The sequence below is a fragment of the Ranitomeya variabilis genome, chromosome 6 (assembly GCF_051348905.1).
Source record: "Ranitomeya variabilis isolate aRanVar5 chromosome 6, aRanVar5.hap1, whole genome shotgun sequence".
NCBI lineage: Eukaryota > Metazoa > Chordata > Amphibia > Anura > Dendrobatidae > Ranitomeya > Ranitomeya variabilis.
Window position 1 is genome coordinate 440,536,845 of NC_135237.1, and position 22,531 is coordinate 440,559,375.

Below are 22,531 nucleotides of genomic sequence, written 5' to 3' on the forward strand. Positions count from 1 at the left end.
CCGAGGGGCCCCGCCCACCAAATCGGAGGCCGAGGGGCCCCGCCCACCAAATCGGAGGCCGAGGGGCCCCGCCCACCAAATCGGAGGCCGAGGGGCCCCACCAACCAAATCGGAGGCCGAGGGGCCCCACCAACCAAATCGGAGGCCGAGGAGCCCTGCCCACCAAATCGAAGGCCGAGCGGCCCCGCCCACCAAAGCGGAGGCAGAGGGGCCCCGCCCACCAAATCGGAGGCCGTGGGGCCCCGCCCACCAAATCGGAGGCCGTGGGGCCCCGCCAACCAAATCGGAGGCCGAGGGTCCCCGCCCACCAAATTATTCTTACATTTGAATAAATAAAGTATATATGGATTCTAGACTCCCGATTCTTTAGAATCGGGCTGCCATCTAGTCTTAGCATAAAAGAGACCAAGCATTAATGGGTTATGGCTGCAATACTAGGTCACAAATCAGATGCATGGAAAATGGCCAATGAAAAATTAGACCATGAAATGTTAAGAAAATCTCAGTCCCATGACAGACAGCTTTAAAAAACTAATTTAAGCTACAAAGAACAGTAATTTTTGCCATTAAGTTAATTTAGGCCTATTTGAGCCAAGATTACATAACAATAATGGGAGAATAAAAGATCTCCCAATTGGCTGGAGGTTGATAGGCCGCCAAGTAAATATCTTGCGCACGACTGGAATGAACAGATAAACAAGGTCTGTTCCCTCTTGTGACTGATTTGATGCAGACTCAGGTTGCTGTGAATGCCATTACTTCTCTGACAAGTCTGTAATATAGGACGCAACAATAAGAACGAACTTCCAATGGAAATAAGACACAGCAACACAACCGGTCGGTTAAAGCAGCCATCATTCATCTTCTCCTTCTGTAAATACCTGTGCTGAGTAATCTGCAGATTTAGTATCCCCATACAGAAGCTAGACACGTAGGAGGACGCAAAGGGCAATGAAATTAACTGTGAATCACAAATGTGGCTTTATAGACGAGGACTATGCGGGGTTATTCTACATGAGGTGCTAAGGTCTGCTACTCTGTTATCTTCCAGAAATGCCATAGCCATAAAAATAAAGCTATAGGGTGTCTTTGACAGAGACTCCATTTGCAATAATGAATGGGGTCAAATGATTAATATTTTATGTAACTTGCAGGTTGTGGTCGCACCAACTTTATTACTATTACTCCATTCATTTACTTGTGGCATGGTGTTCTTTCTCTACTGTGGCGTCTGTGGGTTGTATGTGGCATTGCAATCTCTTCAGTGGTGGCAAGAAGCAATACGAGGCAGCCCATGGAGAAGTGGTGCGTGGCTTTTTAAAGAATCCCTCCCATGATGATTTCCTTTTTTTTAGCCAACACTGTATATGGGCATGTAGTATAGTGAGAGTGGTTTAATGTACTCGCCTACCGCTGCTTTCCCCGGGATCGGGCACCGTGGTGCCCCTTTTCTCAGTGATGTCACCACACTTCAGGCTCTCCGGCTCACTCTACGCGCGAACCAATGTAAGTGTATATAGTCTTGTTCTGGCGCTCCATAGCCATACATTGGAAAAGTCACTTCCAGGTCACGCAGTGCGACCCATAGAGTCTGAAGAACAGTGACATCACTAAGAAAAAGAGCAGAACGGCGCTGGATTACAGAGAACCAAGCAGTAGGGGAGTAGATTAACACATACTATACTAAATGCAGTAATACACAGATGAAAAATCTTCATGGGAGGGCTTCTTTAAAGTAAGGAGGGATTTCACATTTAAGGCCCCCATACATACATTAATATTGGCCGAAGTCACAGAAAAAAGCAAGCTTGGCTGACAGTCTAAAGTATATGGAGTCCTCCAGAGTACCTCCCCCTTTCCCGACAGATTTTGGGGGTTAAAATCAGTAAATGCCGGATTTTAGAGAGCTGCCGATACTTCTGCTCTTGCAGAGATAAGCCGCTGCCAGAGGAGTCTAAACGCCGTTTTCTCAGAGAACACAGGAGCACTGGACTGATTGAGCGCTCCTGTGTATGGAGGAGTCGGAGGCATGGCTTCCAGGTGAACGATCAGCAGAACCATTGTTCAGAGGACAGCTATCTATTGTGTATGGGGCCCCATAGGAAAAAACTGATCAGCCATTACCCAAACTGAGTTATAGCCATCAATGATTACAAATAACACGGAGATAAAAAAAAAAGGGTAAGACAATTCCCATTAGTGAAAGATCCCCATCGGTTCTGTGATGTCAGTGAGGAATCATCATCGACACTAACACCGTCGCTAGGTAATCACAAAGATGGAAGTTGTAATATGGCTTAGAACAATATGCTAATAAGATGCAATTACTATCTTTTTTAATTTGACAACTCTCAGACAAAACAATTACCAGATGACAGAACAGGAGGAAACAAACAATTTTATGTAGTTAGCGGTAATATTGTAGTTTATTCTGATTAATCAGACAGGTACATAGGAAGGGAATGCATAGATCAGACAAGAATGCCAAAGACATCAGGTCAGGAGAAAGGCCATATTAGTCCTGCTCGGTTCTGCATTGGGAGGGGGGCCGGGCAGGCAGCATCATATTTACCGGTAACCAGGGGGGATGTGTGAGTGGTCAGGTATCGGGCACCTGCATCAGGATAGGACAAGTGCACCATACCTGTCGATCGCGCACACTTCCCAGCAGGAAGCAAAAATAAACTTGTACCACTCACTTCTTGAAGCGGAAGTGAAGAGCAGTAACTCTCAACATGCAGACATTTTTTCTTTTGTTCTGAAAACTTACAAAACATAACCCACAAAAATCAATAGGGTCCCATTGCTTCCATCACTAGTGCAATGGATCTGTTTAGCAAATGAATTTCACTTGTCTGTTCCTTTATCTATGCGCGACATGCATTTTCATCACAGATCGTGTGCAGGGGATCTGCTGTAACACTAGTGACCAGAGCTTGACGTGATCGATACGGTTTACCATTTAAATGCCACTGTCACTCCATGAGAGTGGCATCTAAATGGGATTACTTACTGGAGTGCACCAGCTCTTGCCTAAAGCAAGGAAGTGATGGGTTACCATGGCAACCAGGGAGGGATGGGGCGCAGGTGACGGTCCCCCATGGCTGTCATCTTAGTCTTCCTATAAAGCCCAGTAGAAGACTAGGTTCTACATTAAACCATCAATTACACTATATACTCCAATACTGTAGATTGAAATGCCAGAATTGCTGTTTTTAGACCACAACACCTTTCCCAAAAATGCAAAAAAAGCAATCAAAATGCGGTGTGAACCCCAAAATGCTATAAAAAAAAAAAAATACAGCTCAGTATGCCCCCCCCCAAAAAAAAAACACACCGAGCCTTTACACAGATTCAATCAACAGAAAAAAAAGTACAGATCCCAGAAAATGCAATATAATAAAAGTTTGTTTTAACAACATTCAATTTTTATTTTTTTTTAAAAAGACTATAGATAAAAAAAAACACTATACAAGTTTTGTTATTGCCAGAATCATACTATCCTTAAGAATCATATTGCCAATTTTTACCACAAAGAAAACTGTGAAAACAACCCCCCCTCAAAAAACCCTTCACTGAGTGCTCTCCCATATTCGGGAGCATTTCAGGCCACCATCTTGCTAGGTTGCATTCAGACATCTAAATAAGGGATAAAAAGAATGATTCAGATGAAGCCATTATAAAATAATAAGCCGATACACAAATGTTATACTGTCATCATCACGTGGCAGAGTGCGGTGTGAAGATAACATATAAACACATTGTTTGCTTTGGTTCTGGTTCCCATTTTAGAATACCTGTTTTGCATCTCTCCTTTGTATGGAGTATGGAAACGTCTACACCGGAATCCATTGTAAACAAATTCTTATATTATTTCCCTCTAACCGTGTGTATGACTGCTCCGTGAGCCTGCAGCTCCTATTATAGGTGCTGCTCCCCTCCATACACTGCTCACAGCCCACCTCTGCTGACGTCTGGGGGTTCTGGGTGCCGGTCTTTTCAGGTGGCCAATATTAAACTGATTGACAACTTCTGTAAGGACCCGTTCAGACAAACATATACAGTGGGTATGGAAATAATAATAATAATAATCTTTATTTATATAGCACCAACATATTCCGCAGCGCTTTACAGTTTAACAGTTTCAAATACAACAGTCATAGGTAACAATGTTAACAATACAGCAATAAAGCAAAATAAGACGACCCTGCTCGTGAGAGCTTACAATCTACAATGAGGTGGGGAGATACAAAGTATAGGTGTGTATTTACAATGATGTATTTACAATGATGGTCCAGCCATCTTCAGGGGGTGGGGGGTAGATGAGATAGTGAATGGGCTACACACACACAAACATAAAATGACTGATTAGGGAACGTGATAGGCCGCTCTGAACAAATGAGTTTTGAGTGAGCGCCTAAAGCTATGCAAGTTGTGGATGGTCCTAATATCTTGGGGTAGAGCATTCCAGAGGATTGGCGCAGCACGGGAGAAGTCTTGGAGTCGGGAGTGGGAGGTACGGATTAGTGCAGAGGTTAGTCGAAAGTCGTTTGCAGAGCGCAGCGGTCGGCTAGGCCGATAGACAGAAATGAGGGAGGAGATGTAAGGGGGTGCCGCACTGTGGAGAGCTTTGTGGGTGAGAACAAGTACTTTGAATTGTATCCTGTAATGAATGGGCAGCCAGTGTAATGACTGGCGAAGAGCGGACACGTCCGAGTAACGATTAGCCAGATGGACGACCCTGGCTGCTGCATTAAGGATAGACTGGAGAGGGGAAAGTCGCGTGAGGGGGAGGCCAATTAATAGAGAGTTGCAGTAGTCCATGCGGGAGTGGATTAGGGCGACAGTGAGAGTTTTTGTTGTCTCCATGGTGAGAAAAGGGCGGATTCTAGAGATGTTCTTTAGGTGTAAGCGGCATGAGCGGGCAAGAGATTGTATGTGGGAGGTGAAGGAGAGATCAGAGTCAAACATGACACCCAGACAGCGTGCCTGCTGCCTAGGTGTTATTATGGTGCCACCCACAGAGAGGGAAATGTCAGATTTAGGGAGGTTAGTAGAAGGCGGGAGCAGAAGAACTTCAGTTTTGGAGAGGTTGAGCTTCAGATAGAGAGCGGACATGATGTTAGAGACTGCAGACAGTCAGTGGCGTTCTGTAGTACAGCGGGGGTAAGGTCAGGGGCTGACGTGTATAGTTGTATGTCATCAGCGTAAAGATGGTACTGAAAGCCAAATCTGCTGATGGTCTGTCCAATTGGGGCCGTGTAGAGGGAGAAGAGAAGGGGGCCAAGGACTGAGCCCTGAGGTACCCCGACAGTGAGAGGAAGAGGAGATGAAGTGGAGCCGGAGAACAGAACACTGAAGGAGCGGTCAGAAAGATAGGAAGAGAACCAGGAGAGAGCAGTGTCCTTAATGCCTAGTGACTGGAGCCTAGAGAGTAGGAGAGGGTGGTCAACAGTGTCGAAAGCTGCAGAAAGATCGAGGAGAATGAGCAGAGAGTGGTCACCGTTACATTTTGCTGTCAGAAGGTCATTGGTCACCTTGATGAGTGCAGTTTCTGTTGAATGTAGGGGGCGGAACCCGGACTGTGAAGGGTCTAGGAGGGAATGAGTGGAGAGGTAACGGGTAAGGCGGGAGTAGACTAGGCACTCCAGGAGTTTTGAGATGAAGGGTAGATTGGAGACCGGTCTGTAGTTGTCTGCGCATGATGGGCAAAGGGTGGGTTTTTTTAGTAATGGAGTAATGATAGAGTGTTTGAAGGAGGAGGGGAAAATGCCAGAGGAGAGGGAGAGATTAAAGATTGTAGTTAGGTGAGTTGTGACGACTGGAGAGAGAGACTGGAGGAGGTGTGAGGGAATGGGGTCGGTGGTGCATGTAGTTGGACGAGAAGAGGAGAGGAGCTGGAGAGGAGCTGGAAAGTATTCAGACCCCTTTAAATTTTTCATTCTGTTTCATTGCAGCCATTTGGTAAATTCAAAAAAAGTTCTTTTTTTTCTCAATGTACGGTATACTCTGCACCCCATCTTGGCTGAAAAAAACAGAAATGTAGAAATTTTTGTAAATGTATTAAAAAAGAAAAACTGAAGTATCACATGGTCATAAGTATTCAGTGTCTTTGCTTAGACACTCATATTTAAGTCACATGCCGTCCATTTCCTTGTGATCCTCCTTGAGATGGATTTACTCCTTCATTGGAGTCTAGCTGTGTTTAATTAAACTGATAGGACTTGATTTGGAAAGGCACACACCTGTCTATATAAGACCTCACAGCTCACAGTGCATGTCAGACCAAATGAGAACCATGAGGTGAAAAGAACTGGCCAAGGAGATCAGAGACAGTATTGTGGCAAGGCACAGATCTGGCCAAGGTTACTCAAAATTCCTAAGGGCACAGTGGTCTCCATAATCCTTACATGGAAGAAGTTTGTGACCACCAGAAGTCTTCCTAGACCTGGCCGTCCAGCCAAACTGAGCAATCGTGGGAGAAGAGCCTTGGTGAGAGAGGTAAAGAAGAACCCCAAGATCACTGTGGCTGAGCTCCAGAGATGCAGTAAGGAGATGGGAGAAAGTTCCACAAAGTCAACTATCACTACAGCACTGCACCAGTCAGGCCTTTATGGTAGAGTGGCCCGACGGAAGCCTCTCCTCAGTGCAAGACATATGAAAGCCGCATAGAGTTTGCTAAAAAACACATGAAGGACTCCCAGACTATGAGAAATAAGATTCTCTGGTCTGATGAGACGAAGATAGACCTTTTGGTGATAATTCTAAGCGGTATGTGTGGTGAAAACCAGGCACTGCTCATCACCTGCCCAATACAATCCCAACAGTGAAACATGGTGGTGGCAGCATCATGCTATGGGGGTGTTTTTCAGCTGCAGGGACAGGATGACTGGTTGTCGTTGAAGGAAACATGAATGCGGCCAAGTACAGAGATATCCTGGATGAAATCCTCTTCCAGAGTGCTCTGGACCTCAGACTTGGCCGAAGGTTCACCTTCCATCAAGACAATGACCCTAAGCACACAACTAAAATAACAAAGGAGTGGCTTCAGAACAACTCTGTGACATTTCTTGACTGGCCCAGCCAGAGCCATGACCAAAACCCAATTGAGAATCTCTGGAGACCTGAAAATGGCTGTCCACCAACGTTCACCATCCAACCTGACAGAACTGGAGAGGATCTGCAAGGAAGAATGGCAGAGGATCCCCAAATCCAGGTGTGAAAAACTTGTTGCATCATTCCCAAGAAGACTCATGGCTGTACTAGCTTCTACTCAATACCGAGCAAAGGGTCTGAATACTTATGACCATGTGATATTTCAGTTTTCTTTTTCAATAAATTTGCAAAAATTTTAACATTTCTGTCTTTTTCAGTCAAGATGGGGTGCAGGGTGTATATTAATGAGAAAAAAAAAATAACTTTTTTGAATTTACCAAACGGCTGCAATGAAAGAGTGAAAAATGTAAAGGGGTCTGAATACTTTCCCTACCTACTGTAAATGCCCACGTGCTCTTTGTATTCTAAACTGATGGCATACAGAAAGCACACTGATCAATGCGGTAGTTCACGTGAATATTTTTTATTTTTATTTTTTTACACATTGAAGGATTGTCTGCATGTGAATAAACATTTCAGCAGGCATCATAGGGATTCTTCATCTGGATCAGACTTGCCCATTATTAGTCAAGGGGTGAGCAAAAATAACAGATCATATATGGATTACCGTCCGTATGATGCAAGTTTTTCATGGATAAGTTACAATAGTAAAGTTAAGAAAATAAGGACTGCACTATAGAGGGGCACAGCGTCTTTACTGCCTTATAGAGGGGCACAGCGTCGTTACTGCCCTATAGAGGGGCACAGCGTCTTTACTGCACTATACAGGGACACAGCGTCTTTACTGCCCTATAGAGGGGCACAGCGTCTTTACTGCCTTATAGAGGGGCACAGCGTCGTTACTGCCCTATACAGAGACACAGCGTCTTTACTGCACTATACAGGGGCACAGCGTCTTTACTGCCTTATAGAGGGGCACAGCGTCGTTACTGCCCTATACAGGGGCACAGCGTCGTTACTGCCCTATACAGGGGCACAGCGTCGTTACTGCCCTATACAGGGGCACAGCGTCTTTACTGCACTATACAGGGGCACAGCGTCTTTACTGCACTATACAGGGGCACAGCGTCTTTACTGCACTATACAGGGGCACAGCGTCTTTACTGCACTATACAGGGGCACAGCGTCTTTACTGCACTATACAGGGGCACAGCGTCTTTACTGCACTATACAGGGGCACAGCGTCTTTACTGCACTATACAGGGGCACAGCGTCTTTACTGCACTATACAGGGGCACAGCGTCTTTACTGCACTATACAGGGGCACAGCGTCTTTACTGCACTATACAGGGGCACAGCGTCTTTACTGCCTTATAGAGGGGCACAGCGTCGTTACTGCCCTATAGAGGGGCACAGCGTCGTTACTGCCCTATAGAGGGGCACAGGGTCTTTATTGTATCTCCATAAGCCTATAATTTACATATAAATCTACATATAAATCTATCAGGGAAATTAAATTGTGGCATACTCCATCAGGCGTCATATATACGGATAGACTGAAAGAAGACGAAGCTAAACAAGCACCAGTCCAATCCTGGAAAGTCCAGTTGTTAACTCCCCTAGTGTTGAGCTTTATACTGTATATTAGAACAGACAGTAGTGCTCGCACAATGTGAAAAATACGACTGCAGCACAAAAATAAAGATGGGCACTCGCCACATTCTGCAGTAAAAGTCTTTTAATGTAATTAACAGGACATCACAGCGGTAGGCAGGGGTGTGCGGGAGAGGGAAGGAGAGGACGACGGGCGTTTCATCTGAGCATGGCGCGTCTACGGGTCCAACCTGTACAGGACATGGTGAGGGCCATTCTTCATTTTTCTAGCAAATGATACAATATGTCTGGAAATTATACTATTACCTCCACCCCCCAATAGTGCAGCATAATGAATTAGGTGCAGTGTAAGGACAGGAACCTGTCAGCTAAGGCTGCGGAGCACGGACCGCAGGCTCTCTGACTCACACCGGTCGTGGTCACAGCCACCTCTGATCCTTCAGCCAGGAGCAGCATTTTTGTGTCAAGTATCATCCGTCTATTCCAGGAAAATCATCAAGATTCAGTACATATGTAACTGGAACAGCGGGAACTAACAGCCCACACAGCGGAGAGTGCTCACTTCAGCAGGAGCACTGCACAAGGCTTTTTAAGGAATTGCAGAAGCACTTTTTAATGTTGCTTTTTTTCTAAGAAAAGAAAGGAAAAAAAACAGATTTCCTGAACACGGATATAATTTTTAGAAAAGATTCAGAGCCAGAGCAAATTGGAAAACAACATTAAGTGTCTGAACATCATGGGTTCAATGTCGTCATTTTCTGAAGTTTCATATTGAACACATTTAGATACTGTACTATTGTCTTTGTTCTGCAACTTCTCATTGCCCTCCTAAGCTGACCGTCTGAGGCTTATTAGCCAGATTCATTCATTGAACACTTTACGTCTTTGTTCACTTGTATCAAGTCTAAATTAGCTTTGCATCATAGAAATCCAAGCAGTCTGACGCTCGGGTTTGTGCCACCGTCATGTAGGAGATCCGTAAAGGAATTGGCCCCTACAGTGATTTAAAGGGAATCTGTCAGTAGGATCAACTCTCCTAAGTCATCTATATGGGCATGTAGGTCATAGGAAGCTGAATAAAAGCTTGATATCTGGAATCTGATGCCTTATTCCATAGAAATCCACCTTTTCCTTTTTTTACTATGCACATGAGCTATTAAGATCTATGGGCCGAACACTGATCTCCATGAGAATCTGCCTCCAGAGATTGCTTTAAATGAAAGGGACATTACCAGTGTGAGACATGTAGATGAGGAGAGCAGACTGTCAGTCATTATATGTCTCACATTGGTAACACCCACTTTTAAAAGCTCATTTGCATATAGAAGAAATTAATTTCTCTGGAATAATACATCAGATTGCAGACCTGTGACAGGTCGAAACATGGCATCCTGTGTATGGCAGAAGAAAGAGGTTTTGAACTTGCCTTTTTCATAAACAAGAACCAAAAGGGACCACTGAAGCCCCTGTGCAAGATCAATAAAGAGGTGAATGTTGTTCTAGATTTCTTTTTTACATGGCTTACATTACCTATTAATTTTGCACCAAAATTTTGGCGAAATTTGGTCACATTTCAAGCCAGTCTACTCTCCCAATAAACCACGCTCTCTTGTCAAATGAGACACAAACTTACTAATGTGCATAAGGAATACGTATAACCCTTCGGTGTGACATTTTAAGCCAAAATGGGGCAAGTTTTGCAGCAAGGTCTGGGACAATGCACACTCGTGAATCTGCCCTCAATTTTAGATTAATATCTATATATAATACACTTTTTTTCTTTTTAAAAGCAGGTTCCAAATTAGTTTAGGCAAGAAGCCTAAAAAGATCCTCAATATATACAGTTCTACATGCAAACTACAATAAAGACAGGATTAAGAGGAGATTAATTATGTGAAGTTGGTCCAAGTCCATTTTACGCAAGTAAATCAATCTAGTAATCAACAATCATTTTTAAAATGAAGCAACAAATACCCACTACGCTCTCACTTGTAACCTATAAATGGCTAATGAGATGTGCTCTGTGCCATGCGGCCAGTGGAGGTTCCTGTGTCCATGCCCTGCTCGGCTTACTTGTTCTTCGGGCCCCCAGAGAGACACAATGGGAGCATTGTTACCCGTACTGGTGGTTCCTTTATTGCTGCTCAGTGGGATCTAAGAGCAGGAAATGGGAAGAAGGGCCGTAATTAGAACACAGGAGCAGTATCTCAATAATAAGAGGGGCCGGTGATGCACGGGACATCTGCGTCACGGCTACATTACAGCAGCTTACTCCCAGTTACTTTACAGAGGGTTAATTACCAGTACATATGGCTAATGGATTGTGTCTACTCATGTCAAGTGACACTGGCATTTATGTATCTGGAGCTGCCTTCTGCTTATCAAAACCGGCCAATTCATGTTCCCTTAATATGTTATTTCAGTGGAAACGTTCATAATCAGTTTGGTCATCAAAACTTAAAGTTTAAAGGGGGATTCCCAATTCCAAAATCCTAACCCAATATGTTGTAGGAATAATAACATAAGCAAAAACCTCCAATTAGAAAAGTAGTACAGTTTTTCTGATTTGTTATGTTGCTTACTCCATGTGCAAGGCATTGCAGGACCTTAGGTAACCATGGTTACGACCACTGAAATAGTCACAGGTATCCATGGTTATGACAACTAGCTAAGGTCCTGCAATGCCTGCACATGGGGTAAATGACATAGCGAATCGTAAAATCTATACTACATTTCTAATTGGAGGTATTTGCTAATATCATTACTACACCTACTATATATTTAGTATAAGATCTTGGAGATGGGAATACCCTATAAGTAGACGATGAGTGTAGCTAAACAGTGACAATAGGGCATGACCTGTGCAATAAACATTGCAGATACTATGGTACTGGGCTGGGCTGTGGCTGGACACAACTCCTATGCAGACACAGATACAGGCTGCTGCTGTTTTTTTCATGATTAAGGAGTTTATTCAACTCTAAAACGCATAGATTAATAAAACTGCTTTTTGCTGAACACCATCATAGCCACTGAACATATTCTTGACCAGCAGAATTATCCACACATCCATTTCTACTATAAGTAGACTTGAGCTTTTTTTAATCTTCTAGATTCTTCTTATGTTCCCTTTAGAATGGTGGAATCCCGATCTTGTGACCTTTGACAGTAGCTGAAAAAACTGCACAACTCAGGATGCGGAAGCGATCACATGCTGCTCGAGCATGAGGATAGAGGACGGGCAGAAAAGTAAGTCTATGGGCCCATACTCCACTCTCCATGTGCTCAGGCAGGAGGTGAGCACTTCTGAATCCTGTGCAGTCTATGGGGGTATAAAGACCAGGCAGTCACGCCAATCTGCAGGGAATTTAAAGGGTCTGACCAGTCAAAACAAGTGATCACCTAACCATAGGTTAGGTGATAACGTGTTAAATCGGGTGGGTCCCACTACAAGCCGATCCCATATTGATGGCTGATCCTACGAATACGCCATCAGACTAATTTGGATAACCCCCTTAAGGGTTTAAAGCATTATGTTTAAAGAGGAACTATCAGTTCTTCGGATCAGTTTTGGCAACTACTTGCATTCCCAAAGAAATAATTTTGCTGAATCTTTTCATAAAACTTAGCATTTCTCCTTTTCTCTGCTATACTTACTGAAAAAATTCATAACTGGGTGCTGATGTTCCCCTTGTTTAAAGGGCATGTCGCTGCACAGTCTGATACACCCCAAAAGTGGTAACACCCAGATGTCCATTTATTCAGATGTGTCTAGGAGGAATAGCAGAGGGCCAGCATAATGCAGAGTAAAAGGATAAGATACTCCAGGAAAGTTCACATGAAAAATACACATTCACTAAACCAGGTCAGGAGGTGACACTCGTTAATATTTAATTGGCCATTTCAAGATATCAATATTCTTGCTTTGTGAAGCAGGAGGCACACTTAATGGATATAGGCTCTTCATTATTTCCCTTAACTAATCCTAGGAAGTGACAATTTACAGACAATGGCTGATCCTCTAATCATGGGAATTCCATATAAAAAGTTCCTCTTGGTTGGAAACAACTTGCCAAGAAATCACCGTAGAAAGATAGCTCAATACTCGAACGTCTGTATAGCCGTCCCCTCTAATAACAGGATGCAGTCAAGTAATGAACACCTATTATAAAATGCATCAACTAATCAAACTAGTCTTAACAAGTTTTTAACAACCCACTCAGATCTGCCCACAGATCATGTCACAGCTGTTCCAGCCTTTACACAAAGCACAGTCATGTCACAGAATGTACCGAGCCTTTATGGAGCGCAGTGGGGTACATTGCAGGAGGCAGTCGCAGGAATTACTCATCTCTAAGTTATCCATTTGGTTTGCACTTGTCACGTCAAACTGTGGCCTCAACCCCCCAAACTATGATAGAAAATATACGTCTCTGGTCAGCTGTACTCAAGTTCATGAAAAAAGTATCTTCCTGCATACAAAATAGATCAGTGACCTAAAAGGAGTTTGTCTGGTTTTAAAATGTAATTCCCCAACGACTTGACCCCGATGGGAATATGCAAGATGGTCTTCACTTGAAACAGTGAAATTGAAATAAGTATTTGATCCCTGGCTGATTTTGTAAGTTTGCCCACTGACAAAGACAATGAACAGTCTATAATTTTAAGAGTAGGTTAATTTTAACATTGAGATATAGAATATCAAAATAAAAATCCAGAAAATCACATTGTATAAATTATATAAATGTATTTGCATTTTGCAGTGAGTAATAAGTATTTGATCCCCTACCAACCATTAAAGAGTTCTGGTTCCTACAGACCAGTTAGATGCTCCTAATCAACTCGTTACCTGCATTAAAGACAGCTGTCTTAGGCTAGTTTCACACTAGCGTTCGGCAGGGCCGTGGACGAAAGCCTTCTTCCTCCGTGAAGCCCCGCCCACTGTTGCGCCTCTTCCTGCAGCTCCGCCTACGTCTGCATGCGTTCTGCGTACCCTATCTTTAACATTGGGTATGCAGGCCATGTGGTTGTATGCGGATGCCTCCGCATGCGTCTTGACACTGCGCTGACCTGCGTCAAACGCAACATGTTGCATTTTGTTGCTGTCGGCGCAGCTTCAAAACAACGCATGCGGAGGCATCCACATACATCCACATGGCCTGCGTACCCAATGTTAAAGATAGGGTACGCAGGATGCATGCAGACTTCAGCGATGTATCACATCAGGCTGTGTGCTTTTTTACTTACACTGAAGGTTTTATCAACTGGAGATCATCATTACCCGGACTACAGAAGCATGTGCATGCTGGTCTGACTCACACCCCTCCTGTGATAGCAGCTCATTGTCTATAGACAATATACATACAGAGCCCAGTGTGGGTGGGGGCAGCTTTCTCAGCTCTGCTGCATTGCTAAATCTAAAAACTTACTGTCAGAACAACGGTACCCAACAAACTAAGGCTACTTTCACATTTCCGTTTATCTTGCACCGTCACAATGCGTCGTTTTGTGAAAAAAAACGCATCCTGCAAAGTTGCCCGCAGGATGCGTTTTTTTTTCACATAGACTTGTATTACCGACGCATTGCGACGTATGGACACACGTTCCATACGTCGTGCACTGGATGCGTCGGTATTTGGCGGGCCGTCGTTGCGAAAAAAGTTCGAGGGAATGTTTTTCGTACGTCCTCTCCTGCATTTTTTAATGCGCATGCGCGGCCGGAACTCCACCCCCTCCTCCCTGGGACTTTACAATGAGCAGCGGACGCGTTGAAACACTGCGTCCGCTGCCCACGTCACTCAAAATTTCATAAGCTTCCGTCGGTACGTCGCGCCGACGTTTGGTGACGGCCGAGTACCGACGAAAGTGTTAAAGAAGCCTAAGTGACACATCGCTGGATCCAGTTTCTCTTTGCCTACATCATGCTGCTTTCCGTTGAGGCAGAAAAAACCTGATGACAGATTCCATTTAAAAGGAAAAGAGGAGTCACCTAAATGTGACACACATTTCTGGCACAAATGGAACCAAATAACTGTGCAAAGCCAAATAGTAGCAACATCTACCTTAGTCCGAACCAGGGCTGTGGAGCTGGTAAGCCAAACCACCGACTCCCCAAATTCCCTGACTTACAACTCCAACTCCTCAGCCCTGCCTCACTACTGAGCATGTGCATAAAGTGCAGCATAGATTCATCTCAACTAAAAGCCCAGATCCTTAGATCAGGAACAGAACAGACATTTATAGGACATTTCATAACTTTCCAAAATTCTTATTAAAACATTTACAGCACATCCTGCACTGATCTACTGTACCCAATGCATTATATATTTTAGGAGTCAGGCGGTCCATTTTATACCAACTCCACAACCCTGGATTGAATCATGTGGATAATGTATGACATATCATACCACTTTGGAGAAATGAAAGATGGTCCGATCGGTCACTGTAGCCAAAAAGGTCAGCTTTTCCGCCCCATTGACGGTAGAATATGGTCCATGTTGCGGAAGTTATTATGGGCACACAGCAGCAGGAGAACTGAAGACTTTGGGCCATTAACCCATCCTACGGTCTCCTTCCCATTATCTGTTAGCCTGTACCAGTCTGTCATTGCTAGTCTGCTCACTGTAATTTATATTTGTAGTTTGTAGATAAACCATTCTCATGTGCAGCAGCATGGAATCAAAGGTGCTCTAAAAAGTAATAATGTATCGGAACCCCTGACAAATCTAAGGCTCTTCTACATGGTTCTAACCAATTAAATAAAAAAAGATCCCAATAACTCAGTGTTTCTATCTTGATCCATCTCACACTTGTCTGCCAACACAGACAGACAGAAGCCTTAAGGCCGAAGTCAACAAAGCCTTAACCATGTCGTTACTGTATTGTCCTATTTTTCATGAGCATCAAGAGCCATATACATAAGTAAAATATATATTCCGTCCAGTCAGTGCCCAGCGCCCGCTCCATACTCCCCTCCAGTCAGCGCTCACACAGGGTTAATGACAGTGTTAACGGACCGCGTTATGCCACGGGTAACGCACTCCGTTAACGCTGCTATTAACCCTGTGTGACCAACTTTTTACTATTGATGCTGCCTATGCAGCATCAATAGTAAAAAGATCTAATGTTAAAAATAATAAAAAAACAAAACCTGCTATTCTCACCTTCCGTCGACCGCCGAGGCGCGCGTGCGTGGCTGCCGCCAGCTTCCGTTCCCAGAGATGCATTGCGAAATTACGCAGAAGACTTAGCGGTCTCGTGAGACCGCTAAGTCATCGGGGTAATTTCGCAATGCATCCTGGGAAAGGAAGTTGGCAGCAGCGGCACGCGCATCGACACAGCTTCGCTGGAGGGTGAGTATATAACTATTTTTCATTTTAATTATTTTTAACAAGGATAAAAGTGCCGACACTGCGTGGGCTGTGTTAGACACTGCGTGGGCTGTGTTAGACACTGCGTGGGCTGTGTTAGACACTGCGTGGGCTGTGTTAGACACTGCGTGGGCTGTGTTAGACACTGCGTGGACTGTGTTAAGACACTGCGTGGACTGTGTTAAGACACTGCGTGGGCTGTGTTAAGACACTGCGTGGGCTGTGTTAGACACTGTTTGGTACGTGGCCTGTGCTAGATACTGTTTGGTACGTGCCCTGTGCTATATACTATGTGGCTGCTATATACATACATATTCTAGACTACCCGATGCGTTAGAATCGGGCCGCCTTCTAATATAAAATATATATATATATATATCTATCTTTTGTGGCTCAGTTATAAATAAACCCTGCTGTCACAATGGTTTCATTTGTTTTCCCTCCTTAGGTTTTCAGAGCAGGGAACTCGCATAGCGATAATAATGAAGCATGGCACCGAGATGAGAAGCCTCAATATCATGTCCCACTGCTGGAGGCAGCGAATGTCCATGCAATGAAATGTCATTACTATACATTACATAAAACGCTGCAAAGAGAAAAACAACAGCCATTATCGACTGCTGACAGAATCAAAGTGAAATGTGACTGTTACACAATGGGAAGAAGATTAGGTATGTATTATGCTTCCATTAAAAAAAAAATAAAAAAACAAAAAGATAGAAAATTATTTTGTTTTTAATTTGGTAAGATCTGTCCTATGTAAGGTAAAGGCTACTTTAGATGCACCTATTCGGGAATGAGTGTTCGCCTCGCCTGTCGATTACCAGTTCGTGTCAACAGGTCGGCAGTCAAACAACAAACGAGCTAAGCGTTCGCTCATCGGGCGATTGGATCGTTCCTGCCTGCATAACAGACATTGTTCTCGGCAGCACATCACTGGTGATCTGTTACCAATAATATGCACATAACTGTATGAACTTGTATATAGCCAATCGACTCATTAATTTGCCACGGATGGCTGCTGTAAATGGGACCTAATGGACATATAACTGCTAATAGTGGGAATGAACTCAGACCAATTCTCATGTAGTGTGCAACACCACCACTCGCGGGACCACAGTGACCACGGTCTGAATTGTTACGGCAGGTCCACATGTGGTGGATTTTTCAGCATCAAATGCACAGTACTTGCCTGCTGCAATACTCAGCGGATTTTATCTGTTTCGTTCTGCTGGTAAAATCCACAGCATTTCCATCCCGTTAGGTCTTACCGGTTAAGTAAACCCGTCAGCTGATACATGCTGTCTAATCTGTAGGCAGCATCCATCCGGCACTGCCATGTATGCTCGACTCAAACGCTGCGGCATATCTGAGAAAAACAAGCAGTAAGAGCAGCTGGGAACCGAGCCGTGCCGGAGACTAGTTGGGCAGGCGGGTCCCCGGTGGCATATCCCCATCCGCAGCCCTGAAGTGACACTTCTCTGCCTACACCGCAGTGCTTCAGAGTCAAACAAACCTTGCCGAGTCGTGCAGATTGAGCAGCATGTATCAGATGTCAGGTTCATTTTAAGCTTCTGAAAATGTTGCAGCCTTTATGTAAATGACAGCACAACTGTGAAGAGTTAAATCAGATTTGTTAGGGCTTGGCAGAAATGGTGTGATCTTTACTATGGTGCTTAATGAAAGCATGAACAGCTTGTGTCACCAATGTAACATCAGTAGTGGTCCCATTGAGAAGAGCGAGCTTATGTGCTGTACCGGCAGCGCTGCGGTGTCGGCTTCATACACGGTTTGCACCCAGCCTGGTAATATTAGCTGATCGCTGCGGAGAAGGCATCAGACTCCTATCATATTACACTGATGAACTACTCTAAAGATAAATCGTCAATATAAAAATGCCTGAAAACGCCTATAAGCTGAAAAAGCTCAGGAAGTCAATAGGAATAATTATATAAAAAAACAAAACTATTTATCCTATGCTTTAATAGGAATAAATATTTGGCACCATATAAATCTGGGTTACGTTCCTGTGCTAGCCAGTGTCAAAGCTTCATAAACTGCTACAAATGGACATTAACTTCTCCTGAAATCTGGACATCGTAATAGCAAAATAGCCGATACTTCAGTTCGCTTCTATGCGCCCAAAAAATAGTGACAGGGCTGATGTGATTATTGAAGTCAACCCAAAATGCAACATACAATATCAGAAAGACTCATATTGGAAAACAAGGAAAACCGCTTCATTGGAGGCAAAATTGGCATTTACTGCCTAGAAGAGTCAATGATGTCTGGCTGTAAGAGCAGTGCCGGAGCAAGCGGGCGTTACCTCCGTAGTGCACAGGAATCTCAATCTTCGGGCCGATGACATAGTGGCCTTCTTCTAAACTGTGGGCTGTGATTGTTGTCCACTGCCGACACGAGTGAACCAAGAGATGGTCATTCTCCCGCAGGCCTTCAATGTTATCCCCTAAAAAAAGAAATAAAATCAATTATGATCAGCTGAAGGTCTTATAACGGCTGAAAGAACATACATCCAAGGACTATCTACATCCCACGCATGTGATTTTTTTCCCCATAACCCTGTTCACATACAAATAAGAAAAAAAAATTGTGTTGGATTTTAGGCAGTCACTGAAAAAAAATTAGCCAAGTAAAAAAGTAGTGTGCCATTTCTCTTAGTGGTTTCCCCGTTATAAGCCCCATTGAAGCACATGTTTTTTTTGCACTTCAGCACAGCAGGCCAACTAATGGTGACATGCATAATGCGGTAAGTAGGACACAAGGACGAAATGTCCCATGCCATGGTGGAACGATCGGCTACAGCAGCAGGAATGGCATTACACATAGAAAACATACGTTGTAGAACCAATAACCGCATTACCAACAATATACATCACCTTTCAGGAAGAGATTAGAGATTAACAGACATCGTACATAACCTGAAGCCACAAGCGGTCAGGAGGAGACGTGCGCTCATTTATTAACTGGGGCTCCTAATGTGGTTAATAAATGTAACACAATGGGAGCGATTATGGCGGTCAGCAGAAACACTTACAACACTTGTCAATGCAGTTACTTCTGCCCATACCTGTGACTAGTGGATACCACTGTGGCCAGTCATTGGCTGCAGCGGTCATATGCCTGTCCGATGGGAAGCATGAAGGCCGGCTAGGGACCCGGGCAGTGTTGGAAAAGAAGTGATGGTATCAGTAAGGCGAGTATATTTATTTTGACAGGTATTTTCTTTTTTTTTTTTTTTTATACCTCTTCAACCTGCAATTATTGCATTAAATAGAGTCTCTAAGAGCTAAGGAAAAACAAAAAGGTGCTGCATCTAGTAATAAGAGAAAGAAAATGGGGAGTCTGAAACAAAAATAATTGAATGCAGGTTAACATATATAAATGTTGGTTCTAAATGGAGTCTCTAACACAAACCACAATCTTTTATTAGGGCAGTATTTCTTTAAGGATAAGTTCGATTTTTGTCCAGAAAAAAAAAAAAAAGGACAAATTTTCATCTATAGGCTATTTGTTTTTATACATCAGGAGTGAATAAGATTTGAAAGAACAAAAGCAGTTCCTTATATTAATAATGGCAATTTACAGTGGTCTTTTTTTTTTTTTTTTTATTAACACAGGACCCTGTAGGTTTGGATTTCTGTTTCCCTTAATAATAAAGACCTTTATTTAAAAACAGTAGTTTTTGATTGAAGGGGGCAAACACTTTCACACCACTGTATATGTAAAAAGCAGAGGCAATACAGTTGATGCATATGGCATCCAATTTTTTTTTTCTTTCTTGCACCTATAAAATTGAAAAGGAAATACAGAAGAGACTAGTGCATGCTGCGACTTTTTCAAGCAGACATTTGGTCCACGTAAAAAAAACAAAGCCATCAGAACAGCTAAATTGAATAACTGACCTGAGAGCTGTCTTTTTTCCATGGACAACACTCTCACTGAAAGTACAGTTGCGTTAATGTAAACTTGGGGCTAATTCCAACGTCAGTGATTTTTCTCACATGCAAAAATCGGTCAGAGTTTCATCAGCGTTTGGTCAAAGTGTCAGTTTTTACCATCAGAGTGTTATCAGATTTTACTGGATGAAAAAAAAAAAGAAAAACAAAAACACACTTTAAGAAGTTCCTGCAGCTTCTCTTTTCAAACAGTCTGTGCAAATTGTACAGCACACTGATGGCATCTGAGTGCTGTCTGCTTTTCTCACGGATCAGCAGACTTGCATTTGCTAGTGCGATTTGAGACTCCGATAAATATCAGACAAGGCTCTGACTTTTGTGCAGGGCACTTGGTCCAATAAAAGAAAATTTGACCTGTGATCAACCCCAGGAATAGGAGGAAACTAGGAGTGTATAGGTAATAAATACTTTATTAATGCACATATAATTTACATATTACTTCATCAATGCAAAACATACAAAAGATACAATAAAATACCAGGATGGTAAAAAGGATAGGTGAGAATCCCCCGGTGTGCATCATCTATGGGGCCGACATACATATCGGTAGTGGTAGAGACCTACTGCTATACATGCATGTGAGGCTATGTATGTGGAAAGCCAAAACGGCATAAAGTGACAAATAAATACAAGCTGCTCTTACCACTGCAGGGCACCAAGGAGGAGCACACCGGGTAGGATCCACAGGCACAGTCCCCGACGCGCGTTTCGCCCACGGATTACGTTGCTTTTTCAAGGGGAGATGCCCCCGAGCGTGTATACCATCTTTAAATAACGCCGGCAAGTAGCCATGTGACCGGTCACCTGCCAGGTGACATCCAATGAACGCTGGGTATACCGGCGCATGCGCACGCTGCACGCCGAGTCCAATGTCGCAGAGGGCCTCATGCATCACGGGCGCGCCAGGGAGTGAAGCCCAGAGCGCACGCGCGAGGCAGATGAGACGCCACCGCAGCAGAGGACGAGGAGAGAAGCGGCGCATGCGCACTCCCGCGTGGGATCGGCCAGTAACTACAATGCGAGAAACTCCAAAATCAGAGAATCTCTGTTCTTGCTCCCTCTTTGACCGCTTACAATCTGGCTTCTGGTCACACCATTCCACTGAAACTGCCCTAACTAAGGTCACCAATGACCTCTTAACCGCCAAGAGCAAGCGACACTACTCTGTCCTCCTCCTCGACCTGTCGGCTGCCTTTGACACAGTGGACCATTCCCTATTACTACAGACCCTCTCATCCCTTGGTATCACAGACTTGGCCCTAATCTGGATCTCATCATACCTAACTGACCGAACATTCAGCGTCTCCCACTCACCCACCACCTCCTCACCTCGCCCCCTATCTGTCGGAGTCCTACAAGGTTCAGTTCTAGGGCCCCTGCTCTTCTCCATTTACACCTTTGGCCTGGGACAGCTCATAGAATCTCACGGCTTTCAGTATCACCTCTATGCTGATGACACACAGATCTACATCTCTGGACCAGATATCACCTTCCTACTAACTAGAATCCCTCAATGTCAGTCCACTATTTCATCCTTCTTCTCCGCTAGATTTCTGAAACTTAACATGGACAAAACAGAATTCATCATCTTTCCCCCATCTCACACGACCCCCCTAGCGAACCTATCCATTACAGTAAATGGCTGCCCACTCTCCCCAGTCCCACAAGCTCGCTGCCTCGGGGTAATCCTTGATGCTGATCTCTCCTTCAAACCACATATCCAAGCCCTTTCCACTTCCTGCCGACTTCAACACAAAAATATTTCACGAATCCGTACATTCCTCAACCAAGAATCTGCAAAAACCCTAGTCCATGCTCTCATCATCTCTCGCCTTGACTACTGCAACCTCCTGCTCTGTGGCCTCCCCTCCAACACTCTCACACCCCTCCAATCTATTCTAAACTCTGCTGCCCAACTAATCCACCTGTCCCCCCGCTATTCCCCGGCCTCTCCCCTCTGTCAATCCCTTCACTGGCTCCCCATTGCCCAGAGACTCCAGTACAAAACCCTAACCATGACGTACAAAGCCATCCACAACCTGTCTCCTCCATACATCTGTGACCTAGTCTCCCGGTACTTACCTACACGCAACCTCCAATCCTCACAAGATCTCCTTCTCTACTCCCCTCTTATCTCCTCTTCCCACAATCGTATACAAGATTTCTCTCGCGTATCACCCATGCTCTGGAACCCTCTACCACAACACATCAGACTCTCACCTACCATCGAAACCTTCAAAAAGAACCTGAAGACCTACCTCTTCCGACAAGCCTACAACCTGCAGTAACCACTGATCGACCAAACCGCTGCATGACCAGCTCTATCCTCGCCTACTGTATTCTCACCCATCCCTTGTAGATTGTGAGCCTTCGCGAGCAGGGTCCTCTCTCCTCCTGTACCAGTTATGACTTGTGTTCTTTAAGATTATTATGGTGCTTGAACCCTCTAGGTTCAAGCAACATACTGTAATCCGATTTCTTATATTTTATTCTTCTTCTCTGCGTGTTCCGCAA

At 44.1% G+C, this 22,531-nt stretch overlaps 1 protein-coding gene across 2 annotated transcripts in view; it reads right to left on the reverse strand.

Annotated features, from left to right (window-relative positions):
- The window catches only part of GAREM1 (GRB2 associated regulator of MAPK1 subtype 1), a 160,416-nt gene that overhangs the window by 109,400 nt on the left and 28,485 nt on the right, over positions 1-22,531 (reverse strand). For both annotated transcript variants that reach the window (XM_077270419.1, XM_077270420.1), the window contains exon 2: positions 18,367-18,507. In XM_077270419.1, the coding sequence (XP_077126534.1) occupies positions 18,367-18,507 (141 nt within the window). The remainder of the gene's footprint in view (positions 1-18,366; positions 18,508-22,531) is intronic.